Source organism: Sipha flava, unplaced genomic scaffold (genome assembly GCF_003268045.1).
Source record: "Sipha flava isolate LNK unplaced genomic scaffold, YSA_version1 576_pilon_pilon, whole genome shotgun sequence".
In the NCBI taxonomy this organism is placed as follows: domain Eukaryota; kingdom Metazoa; phylum Arthropoda; class Insecta; order Hemiptera; family Aphididae; genus Sipha; species Sipha flava.
The window spans coordinates 17,420-34,704 of NW_020273556.1; the positions used below are offsets into that span (position 1 = coordinate 17,420).

Sequence of the window (17,285 nt, forward strand, 5' to 3'; positions counted from 1 at the left end):
ACGATATTTCATCTACCCACCCAATATATGCTAGAGTTCCACAGGGTAGTGATCTATCCCCTGATCTATATAATGTATTCACAGCAGACATCTCTCAATCTAGTAACACCCTTCTGGCAACATACGCTGATGACACAGCTATTCTTTTCTCCATTCCAAATCCTATCTTAGCTTCAGCTGAACTCCAGAATCATGCTAATAAAATTGAAGAATGGGCCAAAAAATGGAAAATAAAAATTAATACGGAAAAATCTGTACAAATTACTTTTACGTTAAAACATTCTCCCTGTGAGTGCCTTTAATTAATTATGAACAACGCCCCCATCCCTGTCCAAACCAAAATTAAGTACTTAGGCATAATGCTTGATAAAAGACTAACTTGGGGCCCCCACCTATAAGAAAATCATCGAACAACAGACTTCACCTCCTCCAACCACTCCTAAACTCCAAAATAACACTCCAAAACAAACTTATTACATATAAGTCAATCATAAGACCAATCTGGTCTTATGGAATAGCAATCTGGGGTCCAGCAAGTCCCTCGAACACCAGGCCAATTCAGGCTTTTCAATCAATTGCGCTAAGGTTAGTAACCAAACTTGGAAAACAAACCCTACTACAGTATATCAGTATATAAACATTTATTTTAATTAATATATATATATATATATAATAGTTAAAACTAAATATAGTAAGTATAGTGATATGGTTTTGTGTATTTAAATATGTAATTTTCTTTATTTTCTTTATATTTTTTTTTACTCATTGATTACGAGTATAATATAATCAATATATATTATATACATTATGTAAATAATCAATAGTGTAATTTTAAATTAATATTCTCAATTCTATAATGAAATTTAATTTTGATTAAACGTAATGAAAAATGTTTAATTTAATAATTTAGTGTGTTCAACTATTTTATAAAGTGTAAAGTAATATTGTTTTGCCAATCGAAAACATGGCGGACGTATGATAATCTTGCGTCCCCGGGCTTCACTTCTCTCAATGGAAAACATCGGTAGTTCGTTATCCAGTATAATATAGATATCTGTGAATAAACTAGATTGCTAACTGATGATAAGATGTGAAGCCATTATCCGCCATTTTAATCGAGGCCGATGTAGATTTTGCCTTATCAATTTTTATCATTAATTGTCAGTTGTGCATTTATTTAGAAATTATAATAGTTTATACTATATTTCTAATCATGCCATATAAATGCTGTGTTGATGGATGCCGTAGCAAGGACGGGGTTGTTGGTTCAACTACGAAATTATTTAGGTAATTAAATACTCAACACATAAATCATGTCACCTCACGAAGATTCTCTTTTTTCAATTAAATGGAAATATAAATAATTTATTTTTTTTATCAGTTTCTTTATCAAACAAATCTAAGGCTGTGATAAAGCCCATAGGCCTCGAATTAAATGGCTGCCGTCTGCTTCAACTAATCACATGAGTAAGATGCTACAGTTAGCAATCTAGTTTATTATACATATCTGTGGATAGTACCTTAATCATTCATAAACGATTCGTTGATACGGAATAATAATTATTGAACTAGTTCGTTCATGAACAATTCTTTGATACGTATTCATACGAACGAATCGTCAAATATATGAACGATGAACTAGTTCACCTTAATTAACGATAAGTCCCATCTCTACAATATAATAATATAGAATTGTATATTATCAATGATAATTTATTATACTCTATATCTCGGTCGCACACGACTGATATGATTATAATTATAAGATACATTTTATACGTCAAAACATTTATAGCTTTTTTTTTTGGGCTTAGGCACAGATATGTATAATAAACTAGATTGCTAACTGTTGCATCTTACTCATGTGATTAGTTGAAGCAGACGGCAGCCATTTAATTCGAGGCCTATGGGCTTTATCACAGCCTTAGATTTGTTTGATAAAGAAACTGATAAAAAAAATTAATTAATTATAGAACAAGTATCCAAACAAAAAACATTTTTATTGCACTTTATTTTTCTCATTTATATAAATTTTCCATCTAAATATAAATAACAATTATTAACATAGTTTATTCTGATAGGTTAACAATTTTTACATGTTATAAAATAAAGTGGTTTTACTGAGTTTCTGTTGTTTACTAGCAGTTTTCATAATCGAGGATGTTATTATATTACTATAAGAATATAATCTCACTTTAAGGTAGGTTTTGGTTACTTTGTTTATAATGTCAATTTTGTGAGGTCTTGCCAATAAATCTGTTGAATTCCAGCAAGTATCACATTCTGGAAATAGTATAGCGTTTGTCGCTAATGAGTTTTGTACACTTATCATAATTTTTAAATCCATATTTTTAATAAACATTTGTTTTTTATCCACCATAATAGTTTTAAATAATGTTTCTGTCAATTTAACAATTTTGTACACCCCATCAGAAGCATACTTCAAACCACCTATGTTTTTCATAATTGTAAAATTTTTTGGTGTGGCATTATTTTGATAAATGTGATCATTTTCAATTAATGGTTCTGTAATGGCTTCAATACAACCATCACATTTTAAAGTTGGGATTAGTTTTTTAACAATATATCCACATATGTAATATAATATATTTTCAGTGATGCTATTAAAATCTAATTTATTGTACTGTTCTGCTAACAATGAAATATCAAGTTCATTTTCTAAATTTTGTTCTGGTGCTTTATATTTCCATTTAATTAAAAAAAGAGAATCTTCGTGAGGTGACATGATTTATGTGTTGAGTATTTAATTACCTAAATAATTTCGTAGTTGAACCAACAACCCCGTCCTTGCTACGGCATCCATCAACACAGCATTTATATGGCATGATTGGAAATATAGTATAAACTATTATAATTTCTAAATAAATGCACAACTGACAATTAATAATAAAAATTGATAAGGCAAAATCTACATTGGCCTCGATTAAAATGGCGGATAATGGCTTCACATCTTATCATCAGTTAGCAATCTAGTTTATTATACATATCTGTGGTACTAGCTCATGAAGTGAACGGTGAACGAGTCGTTCATCAAAAGTGAACTAGTACGAAACCGGTCACTTGGGTGAATAGTTCAATTGGACTAGTTCATTCATGAACGACACATCTCTAATATATTGTCTTTGTGTCTTGAGTCGTTTGACTAGTTTGCTGCAGTTCTCCATGCTACAACTCGTTTGTGCATATTTACCTTTTTTATAACTAGTTTGCGCAAAAATGCACAACTCGATTGCGCACATATATTTTGGCTACCAGTAATGAAAATCCCTAGAGTCAGAACTCGTTTGTTTATTATCTTTGATTATTATACTCCTCATGATTATGAAAGTTGGATACTTTTATTAATTTGTTTGAACTATTAACAATAACACTGGCAGAACATTTCTTCATAGTGCATCTAAAATTTGAACATCCACTCATTAAAACACGGTATTCACTAAATTTATAATTATCAATATTAAAAAATTGTTCTCCTCACTAAGATTCAAAAATATTAGAAATTTCTACGTCATATTTAAGTTTACGTCGATAACACACTAGTCACTACTGTACCATATTCATTGTCCATACCCACTGAAACTTTACGTGTCATGTGTGTGAATGTGTTATTTATTTTCAGGTAAACAACTGATTTCGTCGTGCGCAAACGAGTCTTCGATTTTCAGGTAAAAATGTTGAATGTGCGCAAACGAGTTGCAGCGGTTCTCCATTCTTCCCTATTGTAACTTAATTCCTTAAGTTCCTTGTAGCTATCCTTTCCCATGTCAATCATGATTTGTTTCACATATTCCATCCTGGACCTTCCTCTTCCAATATAACCTATGACATTTTTCGTTAAACTATCATGGCGTATATGTGCCCTATTATTTTGTCTCTTCTAACTTTAATACTATGCCACAATTGTCGTTTTTTTTTTAACTCTACTTAATACTGCTTCATTTGTTACCTTTTCAATCCATTTTAAACATTTTTCGATAACACCATATTTCGAAGGTCTCGAGTTTGTTTCTCTCTTCTTTACTAATTGTCCAAGTTTCATATCCATATAGGGCAATACTCCACACTTATATTTTTAAGAGCTTTTTTCTTGTCTGTAAGGATACATTATTATTGGTCAATAAGTGTTTTTTATTTTGAAAAGCCTTCTTCGCTTAATTAATTCTCAATTAATTAATTAAAAAATTTTAAAAAATATACTTATATATTTTTTTTACATAGAAAAAAAATGCATTTGCCTCAAAAGCTGTATCGATTACTAATGGCGAGCAGTAGCGTCACGACACTTTACAAATCCTAAATTTTAATTTCGGTGCTCGCCAATTATGAAATATTTATTAATTTCAATATTTATTTGTTTATTAATATATGATCCAAAGTAAGATGTGTGAAAATTATTTAGAATCAGTGGCGCCCAGACAGGTTAGCAAGTGATGCAACTGCATGTTTTCTCGAGGATGGTGGGAAGGGTTTTTTTACTTGGAAACCCAACATTATGGTAAGAAAATATGCAATTTGTGGGTGGGTGGATGGGTAACTTTTGTTAGTTGTATATGCTTTCAAAATACCTTTGTGCGCTACTGTTTAGAATTAATATCGATTACCTATATAATTCCTGTCCCTGATAAGCAATTGACATCAAAATAACAATAATTTATCTATTTCCTGAAGTTATAAATCTTCTTTGTAATTTTGTGATTGATTTTACTTAATGTAAAATCGTATATATTAACTGATACTCAAAACATGTATTTGTTAATATTTGTAAATCGGAATATAAATGGTGACACACACTAAAAACTAATCTGCTCCGATTAATAGATTAAATTACCCACCTAACTAACCCTTCTTTTTAAAAAAAATTTAATTGTGTAAAATTGGGTTGTCAAAAAAAATGAATAGACGATTAAACAACATCATTACAACTTGGAGTATATAGTCTATTCTAAAAAAAAGAAATTGAAAATTGTTTTCTGGTTTTTTTTTAGTTTTAATTTTAATTTATATTTTAGAATAGTCTATTCTATCATCAATGCTATTATTTAAGTCAAAATATATTAAGGATTTGCATAATTTTGTTAATTGTAAAACGTGTTATATTTTTATCTTCCCCCCCCCCGAAAAAAATCCTGTGTGTGCCTCTGTCTATTACAGTTATTTTAAGTTCATAAACATTTGAGGCTCAGTGCATTCTTGAAACTAGTTAGACACAAATGTCGTCCAGTGAAAATATTTTGTCATCTAGTTGATAATTTTTTGAAAGACTGAGTGAAACACAATTAATTGTCCACATTTTTTAAATATTCTCTCTCTTCTCCCTCACCTTTCTCCCAACTGTTTGGGGTCCGTCGCCTTTGTTCTAATTCTTTACTTTTCTCGATTTTCTACACCCCCTACCCACACATCAATAGCCCTTATTTCATTCTTAACCGTATCCACCCATCACTTTTTTGGTCTTCCTCTTTCTCTTTTCTCTTCAACGTTCATTTTCATAACCACTTTTAATAGGTACTTATGTTTTCTCTCATTTCATCACATGCCCAAACAATCTCAGTCTATTTTCTCTTATTTTGTCCACTATCGACGCTTCACCGATATTACCTCTCACATATTTGTTCCTTATTCTAACTTTTTTGTAACTTCATCCATTACCACAAAAAACAAATAGTACACCTACTCCTACATTAAAATATTTTGCTACTCCATACATTCTCTTGACACTAGTAATCGAGCCTTCATACATATCCTTGAGACCTTTTTTCTCATTAATACCCACTTTAAAATTTCTCTTAGCACTCTGTCATACGCCTATTCTAAATCTATAAACACCATGCATAGTTTTTTATTTTTCCTATGTGTTTGTAACTGAACCGTGGCGGTTGTAGTGGTGATGGAACGTTATCTGATAACAGTGTTAGACTTTCAATTTCCAAATTAAATCGTAGCTAATAAACACGGAGATTAATCTGTGGTCTAGTTGTTCAAGTCTTGTTTTATTGGATTGTGGGCATTATTGCTTTAGTGATTCGATAAATTATAGATAGTTACTTGCATCAAACAGTTGTTCTAAATTATTGACGACACCAATCCAATGACGAGTGCTCAATCCTGATCCCCTATGCTTCTTACTGCAGAACACGGACAGCTTTGGTAAATATACATAACTATATAATTATCGTGTTGTTACACCATCAGCCTCAAGGCGTGAACACTTCGACACATTTTATTATTGATGTCTGAGTACGTCGTTTCTAGTATTTTATTTACGTCCTTAGCTTTTTACTATAAAGTAAGTAAATAAATAAAAATACGGTTTGCTGTGATTCCATATTATTCATTAATTTTTTATCAAAAAGTTTTTGGATATTAAGCACATAGTTCGTTCAGGTGTCAAATTTTCATTCTCTGGGAAATATAACATTTGTAGGTATTTTAATGTGCTAATTATATATTTGTGTGTAATGAGCAACAAGTACATTGTACACAAACAACAATTTCTTATCTGTGAAAATTTTGTTCAAACAAAAGTAAATTCATTAATTAGTTTCATTGTAACTTATAACCCAGGTAACGTTAATTTACTTGTATTATAAAGGCTTATATCAATAAACAATATGTTTCATATTATGGTTGTGCAAGTTTGTAAACACAACATTAGGTGTTTCTCATATATTATTATTTTCATTTGAATAATTCAATTATATTTTGTCTTGTAACTGTCAAGTTTTTATTTTATGTAGATTGGTCCACATAGTTTTGGTAAGTCGATATTTCTTAAGTTATCAATATCATTGCTTTATAACAAAATCTTTATTCACTATATAATTAGTTCTTAATTCTTTGTTATTATTTTTATTATTTTTTTTCTTTTTGTTGATAATTATTAAGTAAACCTTTATTCTTTTTGTAATTGTCAAAAGAGCTCAGCGCATATATGACAAATGAAAGAATAATTTTATCAGTTATTAAGGATGAAATTTTTGAAACATTATTATTGATTTTGTATAGGTTTCTTAAATGTTAATGCTTAATACTAACATATAAAAAAGTATTTTATTATGAGAATTTTTATAAGATTTGTATTTTTGTATTATAATTCTTTGATCAATCTATTTTATTATTTATTTTATTAAGTTAGGTAGTCATACTTTACGGGATCATATCAATTTGAATATGGATTATACTTCATTACATTATTAGTAGTATTATTAAGTATGAACATATACATTAAGAGAAGGATTTTAAATCATTAAAAATGGTTGAAAGATTAAATGTTGACATCAATTCCTCTTTTAGTTTGTTGAGTTTCTGATTGATGTTTATACTATTCAAATTTGAAATGATTGTAAATCATTTTTATCAAATTTATAAATTGGTTATTTCTTTGTTTTAGATCAAAACATTTATAACTCATGGAAAATACAGCAGGAACCAATCATTTGGTGGAACATAGAAAACAAAAGAAGAAAATTATTTTTCAGAACGCCAAACCCAATCAGGTAACTTCAAAAATAGCCGATAATAACAGAATTGAGCTAAATATGATTAAAAACAAATTAGAAATTGAACCATCTAATGAAAATATAGTCATTTCAAAATCAAAAACTACACCTATCTTGTGTATTGATACTACTCAAAAATGTAAATATTCTAAAAGTTCAAATTCTGTTCCATCTATGTACTTAGAAAAAAATGATCAATCTAAAGTTAATAAGCTTCCATTTCATAATATAAGTTCTGATCAAAATCTTATCGAAAATAAGAAAAATCATTGTGAAGATATTGTAGGCCAGGGAAAACTAATTCAATTTAAGTATGATGAAAAAATAGATTTGGTCAGTTGTCATTTTTGTCATTGTTTATTTTCTCATGATATTTCAATATTAACTAAACATGCTTCTGAATGCAAAAAAAAAAATGAAGAAAATATGAAATATTTTTACAAATTTAAATGTTTGATTTGTGACAAATTATTTAGAAAGTTAAAAGATTGGAAGTCTCATACGGTTAGTTATTGTCATATGCAGAAATGTATGATCAACAATAATTATGTTTCATATGTTTGTCGTGGTTGTAAATCTGTATTTTTTGGAAACAAGGAATGGATTTTAAACCACTGCAAAAATATCCATAAAGACTCATCTAGATTACCATGCATTTTTAATTGCATGAAAGACATTTTTTATGATTTTATATTTGTTGATCGTAAAAATCTTATATCATGGACATTTTGTGCTCCCTGTAAAAAATATTCATCTTCTACAATTAATTGTAATCCACAAAACCACATTCACAAAAAAACTAAACATTTTAAGTGTGATTCATGTTCAATATATTTTATATGTAGTCAAGATATATATAACTATCATTTGTTATCAAGTGAACATATCATGTTGGATCGTTTAAGAGCTAAATCCAATGAAAAACTTGAATCTATATGTAATTTGAAACTGCCTCCAATAATTTTAAATAGATTTTCTATTGATAATGAAAAAGCTACTTGTAATGATTGCAAGTTTCAAATGTTTCCCAATGAAAAAGCAATAACTGTTCATCTGGCTGATGAATGTATTTATAAATCAAATTTTGGCAGAAAATATTTAACAACAATAAAATTGTATTTTTGTGCAGTTTGCGATATAACTGTAACAGATTTTAAACAGTGGAAGGAACATTTAATTTTATTTAGTCATTTAATAAAATGTTATGATAAAAGTGATCTAGTCTCGTATACATGTGAACTTTGTTCATTACATTGTTATGGTAACTCACATTATGTAAGAGAACATCAAGATATTCATCCAAATCATTCTGAAAATAAGCTCTCTATGTTTATGGCTTTTAACTTTCAACGTATTAACAAAGATGAGAAAAGCAAAGACTTTTACTATTGTGAAGATTGTGAAACATATGCTGAAGTGAATTCTAATTCAAATCATTGGAATAAAAGTCACAAGACTAAATTAAAGCGAATAGTTTGTTATCCTTGTAAAACTGAATTTTTTTGTATTGAAAATGATAAATTATTCATCAAACATGGATTATCAAGTGAACATATTATTTTAAAATATGCTTCTGTCAATAACCAACTTTTAGAACAAAAAACATCACCAATGTCTAATTCTAAAAAAATAGTTGCATTACAAAATGAAGATCAAAAACCTTGTATTTCTAAAAATTCATTGGAAATAATTGAAAATCAAGCACAGATTTATTTCAAACCATTTTTAAACTGGTTCACATATTTTGAAGATGAAATTAAAGTTGTTTGTAAAGAATGTAATGATCCAGTTGACCTCACTGAGATTGCTCTTCTTAATCATTTATTGATTTGTTACCAAGATTCTAATAAAAATATCTCAAAAAAATGTATAGATAATTTTGTATGTTTAGAATGCCAATTTTACTCTAATAACTATGATTTATGGGAAAAACATGCAATTTCTCATGTAAAAACAGAAATGTATTACTTACGCTCATATTTTTGTACAAGTTGTAATACTTTACTATATGGAAAAATTAATGCTATTGAATTACATTTAAATAATAAACATAAGACAACCACTATGAACATGTCATTAGAAACTTTGTTAATAGAAAAACAATTGTCAAGGGAAAATATTGCATGTAAGGTTTATGATATTTCATGTTACTGTGAGCCATGTAACAAAATATTTAAAGCATCTGATAATTTTAATCATTTGAATACAGATAGTCATGCATCAGTTGCATCAGATCTTGTTGAATTATTTTATTGCAAATATTGTGAAATTGAATTTTACTCTTCAAGCACTGTTTATGAAAGACACAAATGTACTCCTGAGCATATAATGATGAGTTTAGAATACAGAAGAAATGAAATCAAAGATGTTCCTAAACCTTATAAACTTTATGCTTATTTAATTAAATTTGTTACAAATGAAGAACTATATGATGCAACACAAAACATTGGTTTTTTTTGTTTCGTTTGTGATTATTTATGTATGGATTTATGTACATGGAAATTACACATCAATGATAAAAAGCATATTAATTCTTCCAAGAGTCTTTGCATGGATCATTATTGTAAAATTTGCAAAACTTTAATGTTTGGACAACGAAAACATATGTTTGAACATTATAGCAATCGCTTTCATTCAATGCTAAGAGTATTTAAATCATTAAAATGTACCAATGATTTGAAAGTAAATGATTCTCTATTGCAAAAAACTTCTGAAACAAAATCTATTTGTAACACAGAAACTACTTTTGGAGATATTCAAAAAATAGGAAATAATAACTATCAACTTGAAGAATCTAATAATGAAATTAATTCATTATCTATAAGGTTGAATGAATTATCTTTAAAAAAACCTAAAGTTAACATTGATGATATATATCCAACAATTAAAGCAATAGATGAATATTCTCAAGAATCAAATATTCAATATGACACAAGTTTGAAGATGGATGAATCAAATATTCAACAAGATAGTAACACATTTGGAGCATCAAATGATCATGTGAATGATGAATCACATGCAATAGATGCACTTCTTTTCAAAACTAACTCTAAACAAGATAGTAATACTCTTTTAAAATCTAATACTCATAGTTATTGTAATTTTTTTGATCAGAAAATTAAAATGTTAAATGATATGCTTAATCAAAACCAAGAAATAACTCTACAGACTGTAAATTATTGTTTACCTTGTGATCTTATTACTTCAGTACAGACAATTTGGGATGATCATATTTTAAAATCCCATTCAAATATTATGGATGGGAACAAAAGTGTGTTCTGTGATATTTGCAATCTAAATCAAATTGGTCCATCTGATAATTTAGATGAACATAATAGAACAATTGAACACATAAAAATGTCAGATTTTAGAAAATTATGTTCTGCAAACAATGTTAAAAATGCTATTGAAATAAAAGAAAATAAAGGTAATACGGTTATTAATAAATCATCAAACGATGCTAGACCTTTAACAACAGATAAGCAAGTAAAAATTAATGGCAAACATATTGAAAAAGAAACAACTCATCAAAAAATAGTGTTTGAAATTAAAGGTAATTATGTATATTATTTATATTTGAAGTATTATTTAAATTGTTATTTGTTTTAGGAGCTAAATCAAAATATAGGAGAAATGGTTGGGTTGAACTAAAGAAAATTTTTGCAGCTTACGGATATTTTGGTTTATATCCTAAACAGAACTCTGTTATAATCATTTATCGTAAATTGTAAGTATATATTGTAAAAGAAAATAGTTCAAATTTTTAAGTTAAATATTTATTCCTATAAAGCCAAATGTTCCTATTTGTTATTATACATTTCAGTGTAGGTTTAAATTAAGATTTAATTCATATTTTACAGGTTTTCTGCTTATGAAATGATAAAAGATAAAGAATTATTAGAAGCGACGTATGAATTTACCATTTCTGTTCAGATTGAAGGTAATTTTTCACTATAACAGTGGTGTTTAATGTATGAATATTTTTCTTTGTAATACTAAATTTTATAAAAATTATGAACATTAAAATGTTTGGGATAATGTATACACATTGAAAAAAAGTAATTATTATTTAGTTATGATAGAAAATTTTAAAAATAATAATAAAAGTAAGTCAAATAAATAAAATTAAAATTATTTAAATATTAAAAAAAAAATGTCTAAGATATTTTCTGGAATAGACCATATTTTAGATAAATTAAAATAAAATCACTTAATCTATAACATAGATTTAACCAATTATATAGTGTTTCAATTTATTATGGTTCCAAATATTTAAATAAAATGTCTCTAAAATTATTTATTATTTAATCATTAAAAATATTTAAAAACTTTTTTTTTTTAAAAAGTATATAAAATCTATCTTATTATTTATTATATTATTATATTATTATTATTTTTTATTATTTTGTTTTCTTCCAATGTAACAGAGGAATATATTAAAAACATATATATATATATATATATATATATATTTCATATTTTTGAACAATTTTTTACAGAGGAAAAATTACCTGAATTGAATAGAATAACAGAACAAGAGTTTGGAAATAAAGAAATACTCATGAAAACTATTAACAAACAACTTGAGGCAATCAATAATGAAATTTCCAATCCTAATATGTTTCAAAGATTATTTATGTTAATAAATGCAATTCATCGTTATAGTGGTCAATATTTCTTAGGCAGTAAAACATATGCTTTCGGATCGCGTATGTCAGGTCTTGCTCTTAAAGAGAGTGATGTGGATTTGTATTTTGATATTGGTAATGATACATAATACTATAATATTTATACTGTATTATAAGGATATTTTAAACTTTATACTCTCAATATTTTAAATAACTTTTAAGTAAAAAATTTAATGATGTGCATAATAATTAAGACAATTTGTATTTATAATTATTGTTTATTTTTACAGCTAATACTTTTCGTGGTCAGTTAAGTCATGATTTAAATGCTCAAGAAGATTTAGTACGCTATTTTGGAAAAATATTTCGTTCTCAAAGTGAATTTAAAAATATACAACTAATAACTGCAGCTCGAGTGCCCATTGTTAAATTTCTGCATACTCCATCTGGTCTCCATTGTGATTTGTCTTTCAAAAGTGGTCTCAGTACACATAACACTAAATTAGTCAGGTGATTACATAATCATACCAAAAAAAAAAATATTTAAATTTTTTTAAAAACTTGTATCTTGTTGTATTTTTAATTTTAGGTTATATCTGACATTGGATAAACGAGTTCATTGGATTGTTTGTGCTGTTGTTAAACGTTGGGCATTACAAAATGATTTAAAAAATCAAAGTATGTTTACTAGCTATGCTTTAGTATGGCTAGTTCTCTTTTACTTAATGACTATAGATGTTGTGCCTCCTTTGAAATTGCTTAGAAGTTACGCAAACTACTCAGAACAATTAAGTGGATCAGATGTAATGTTTATAGAAGGTAAACCTGGATTAAATGTTTAATTAATATTTTTAATTTATTAGTTGAAACTTATATTTTAATGTATTTTTGTGTCCTCTAGTAAAAAAAAAAAAAAAAATTGTTTCAATACTAGTACTTGTATCAAAAATTCGTATCATTTCTGCATTTACCTTAACTTTTATTTGATAAACTATAGGTTCAATATTTGTTATTTGGATATAATTGAGTAATATTTTATTTCAGAATGTAAAAACTTAGTGATTTTGAATGTAAGCCGTGAATGCTCTATCCTATTTTATTCTTTATCTATGAGAGTAGTAATAAATTATCATTTTCAATAATTAATTTTAATTGAAGTTCAATGTAAAATATTTAACAGTTATATGTTTCATCTAATTAACAGAAAAAATAATTTTTATGTTTTTGTAAAAATCTTTGTGTTTTCTATTTATAAAACAAAATTAATTTTAAATGTTATAAAATATCTTATTTTTCACAAAATGTAAAACATAATTACCCATTTAAAGCTGTATATAAAAATTAATTAAAAAATATAGTTTTAATATTACTTTTTATTATTATTTTTTTTATTTATTTTGTATGGCATGTGCTTGATGAGCTGGGTATCAGCACCTATGTGGTGGTATTAGATTTGTTATTATGATTGCTTCTATTTGTTAGATTTCGGCATGTATAATAACATATACAAGGAGGGCCACAAGCAGGCTACCCACCATCCTCCCCATTATTATTATGATATAATTAAATTATACTAATTTTTTCTTTTTTAGATTGGGATTGTACTTTTTGTACTCTTGAAAAAGCCAAACAAATATGGATAGTACCTGAGATTCCTTGTTGGGATTTACTATTTGGTTTCTTCAAATTCTATTCAGACTTCAATAGACTTAAGCAATTTGTTTTATGTCCAGCTATCGGTAAAGCTTTGCCTAAAGAAATTTTTTACAAAGTCCCAGTTGAAAGTCCAGACCTAATGGGATTTAATAAAAAAAGAATTGGTAGACCTTATAACTGGTCCATGCGATTAAAGGAAAATTTTCACGGCGAAGGTCTTGCAGTACAAGATCCTTTTGATCTTTTTCATAATATTACAAAAACCATAGTACCTAAAAAGTTACAGGGATTCTCTCATTTGTGCACTAAAACTATGGAAGTCATGAATAATGGAATTCAACCTTATTATGCATAAGTATTGATATATTTTTCCTTTTTTAAGGTTGACACATATTTTAAAATTATTAGATTTCGTTTTGTTATAGTAAACAAAAAATATAAGCTTGAATTGAAAATTGAAGTACATTTGTTGATATCAATTTACTTTTTTCTAAAATTGATTACAACTAATAAAATTAATGATGACAAATAAGTTTAATAAACCATTTTTTTTTTATATTCATTGGATATATAATGTAAGCTGTAAATTAAAGTTAAAATAATTTCAGGTATTATAAACATTTATCAAATTTGACTTATCATTATTTTAGATAGTAATTAAATGTATACTTACTTATGAAGTAGGATTTTTATTTTCCAAAAAAAATATAATTTTCCATTGGAAAAATACTGAAAAGCTTATATTTTAAACTATTCCAAAAATTAAAATATTTGTCTATCATTATAACAAAACATTTGTTTTATGAAAATTAATTTTTTGTGAATTATAATTTCTGTCGTCTGTTTTAATAGGATTTAAATAGTGTTTGTCCTACACACAATTCTTTCAAGTTAAGATATTAAGATATTAAAATATTTAAGAAAACATTTTTGTTTAGAATTAAGTTCATTTGGTAAATTTCATAACTTTATTTTATAGTTAATCTCATATTGATATTGTAGGTCGATAATTGTATACTCACAAATTGCGTTTAATTCTTTGGGGGCAATTCTATGTTAGTAATTTACCTATGTGTTTTAAACTCCAATTGAGGGGTTTATATTATTAATGTTTATTAACATTAATATTTAATTAACAAAATCTAAAATGTTCTAAGAATAGTGGAGGAAGGGGGGTTAAGGATATTAGTTAAGAATTACGCAATTTGTAGTTACTAATGAGCAAGGGTCTTGAAACCGGGCTCCTTGAAAGACCTATATAATTTTTTTTTGTTATTAAGCTTAAATTATTATATATTAAACATTATATTATAACTTTCAACCGTATCTTGTGTAACTATTTTATCCTGAATATTTCTTAACCTTTTGCATATCTTTTATTTTTTTGTTTCTCCTGAATCTTGCAACTTAATAATCATCTGGGATTACAACCCATTGATTTAAAGTATGTCCTGTATTTACAATTCATCATATATGTATTTTAATCATTATTTTAAAAACAATTACTTTATGGTCTACATATCCGTTTTATCCTCATATTAAATACATTTTAATAGGTTAGATTTTTATGAAATCATATTCCATAATATTAATTAATCAATGTTCCCAGGCTTGACGTTATTAAAAAAAAATCTAAACGATTTATGAATATATATTACATATCAACTGTCTAATCAAAGTAAAAGTATATGATTCACTTTCCTTCTGAATTTGATTACATAGATTATTAATAAAATTCTATTTAAATTTTATAATTTTTGTATGTTAATATATAGAAACCTTAATAAACAACTACACATTGTAATTTGTAATTAGAATATTCAAAGGTTAAATTTTTACTTTAAGGTGGCCATTCGTCCTAGAAAATCTGAGATATTACCAGTATATGAAATCATGTCCCAGTTTTTCAAAAGTTTTTCAAGATAAGGCATTATTACCGGATTTAGCTATCAAAATTTAAATTAATAAATAAAAAAAATAAGTTAATCATACATTATTATACCATAAATTAAAAGTTTTCGGATTTGGAGGCAATTTCCTTAATTGGCTCTACTCTTATCTCACTAATCGTACACAATCAGTAAAAATTTCGTTTTACTATTCAGATGAGTATGCGGTGACCTCAGGGCTCTCATCTAGGACCATTACTTTTCTTAATTTTTATAAATGATCTCCCATCGGTCCTTGATACTAACATTAATATTTTGTTGTTCGCAGATGATGCAAAATTATATTTCGATATTAAATCAATTAATGATGCAAATAGTTTACAACTCAATCTTAATAACTTTTTTCAATGGAGTGAACGAAATCTTCTTCCACTAAATATTAATAAATGCCAAGTAATAACTTTCACACGTAATAAAAATCCAATTATATTTCAATATCAAATAAATAACCACTCTTTGGATAGAGTTAATTCTATCAAAGATTTAGGTATCTACTTTGAGAATGATCTATCGTTTAAACTAAATCATAGTAAAATTATAAATAAATCTCTCAAAATGCTTGGTTTTATAAATAGAAATACTAAAGAGTTCAAAAACCCTATATATGTCATTGGTTAGATCTAACCTCGAATTTGGTTCACTTATTTGGTCTCCTAATTACTTAAAATATATAAATGAACTTGATAATGTCCAATATAAATTTTTAAAAAGAATTTCTTATATTACTCATATACACATTACAAGAGACACCGTTAGTATTATTGAAAACTTTTTGAGTCTAGACTCACTAAATATAAGGCGTCAAATAACAGACATTATGTTACTTTATGATATTTTAAACAACCTCATTGACTGTCCAGACCTACTGTTCGAAATAGGGTTTCGCGTCCCTTCCATTAACACAAGGAACTTGGATCTTTTCATAGTTCCGAAATATAATACCAATAGTGGAAATAGTACGTTCTTCTCAAGAGCTTTTGTTCTGGCCAATAAGTTATCATCCAAATTAGATTTTTTTGTATTCTCTCGCAACATATTTAGATTTAAGGCTTTAGAATTATTAAGATCATTATAGTATTTGATTTTGTGATTGTGATGAGATTAATTAATAAGTTTTTACACCACCTTGTTCTTTTACACACATGTTAATACAACAGTTATTAAATCTTGTAAAAAGGGCATTGCCCGTTAAATCATAAAATAAAAAAAAAAAAAAAAAAAAATAATAATGTCCCAAAATTTAACTTATTTTTTAAATTATTACTATTATTATTGCCGGGTTCAAATGCATCAATAGAACAAATGTATTCATTGATGACTTCTCCTTAGATTGATATTTGTAATCAAATGGATGTGGTAACTGTAGAAAGTTGTTTGATTATCATAGCATATGGTTTAAGTTGTATGGAATTTTACAAAGAAATTATAAAAAATTACTCATTTATGAAAAATGCAAAAATACACGATGACAGTTAAAAAAAGGCTTAAAAAATTTTACCTGTCACTAAGTCATTATGAATTACAAAAATATG

General features: G+C 26.8%; 2 protein-coding genes across 2 annotated transcripts; one reads left to right on the top strand and one right to left on the bottom strand.

Annotated features, from left to right (window-relative positions):
- Positions 1–2,073: 2,073 nt before the first annotated feature.
- LOC112691218 lies at positions 2,074–2,846 on the bottom strand. Its single transcript, XM_025565367.1, has 2 exons — positions 2,771–2,846; positions 2,074–2,670 (listed from the first exon to the last, which is right to left on the bottom strand). Exons 1-2 carry the CDS (start codon positions 2,844–2,846, stop codon positions 2,093–2,095), a joined length of 654 nt encoding a protein of 217 aa, XP_025421152.1. The 3' UTR covers positions 2,074–2,092.
- Positions 2,847–5,445: 2,599 nt separating this feature from the next.
- Positions 5,446–14,236, top strand: LOC112691219. Its single transcript, XM_025565368.1, has 8 exons — positions 5,446–6,168; positions 7,412–11,073; positions 11,130–11,247; positions 11,381–11,460; positions 12,020–12,283; positions 12,439–12,658; positions 12,738–12,967; positions 13,741–14,236. The coding sequence occupies exons 2-8, from the start codon at positions 7,431–7,433 to the stop codon at positions 14,157–14,159; spliced, it is 4,974 nt and encodes a 1,657-aa protein (XP_025421153.1). The 5' UTR covers positions 5,446–6,168; positions 7,412–7,430; the 3' UTR covers positions 14,160–14,236.
- The last annotated feature ends 3,049 nt before the right edge of the window (positions 14,237–17,285 follow it).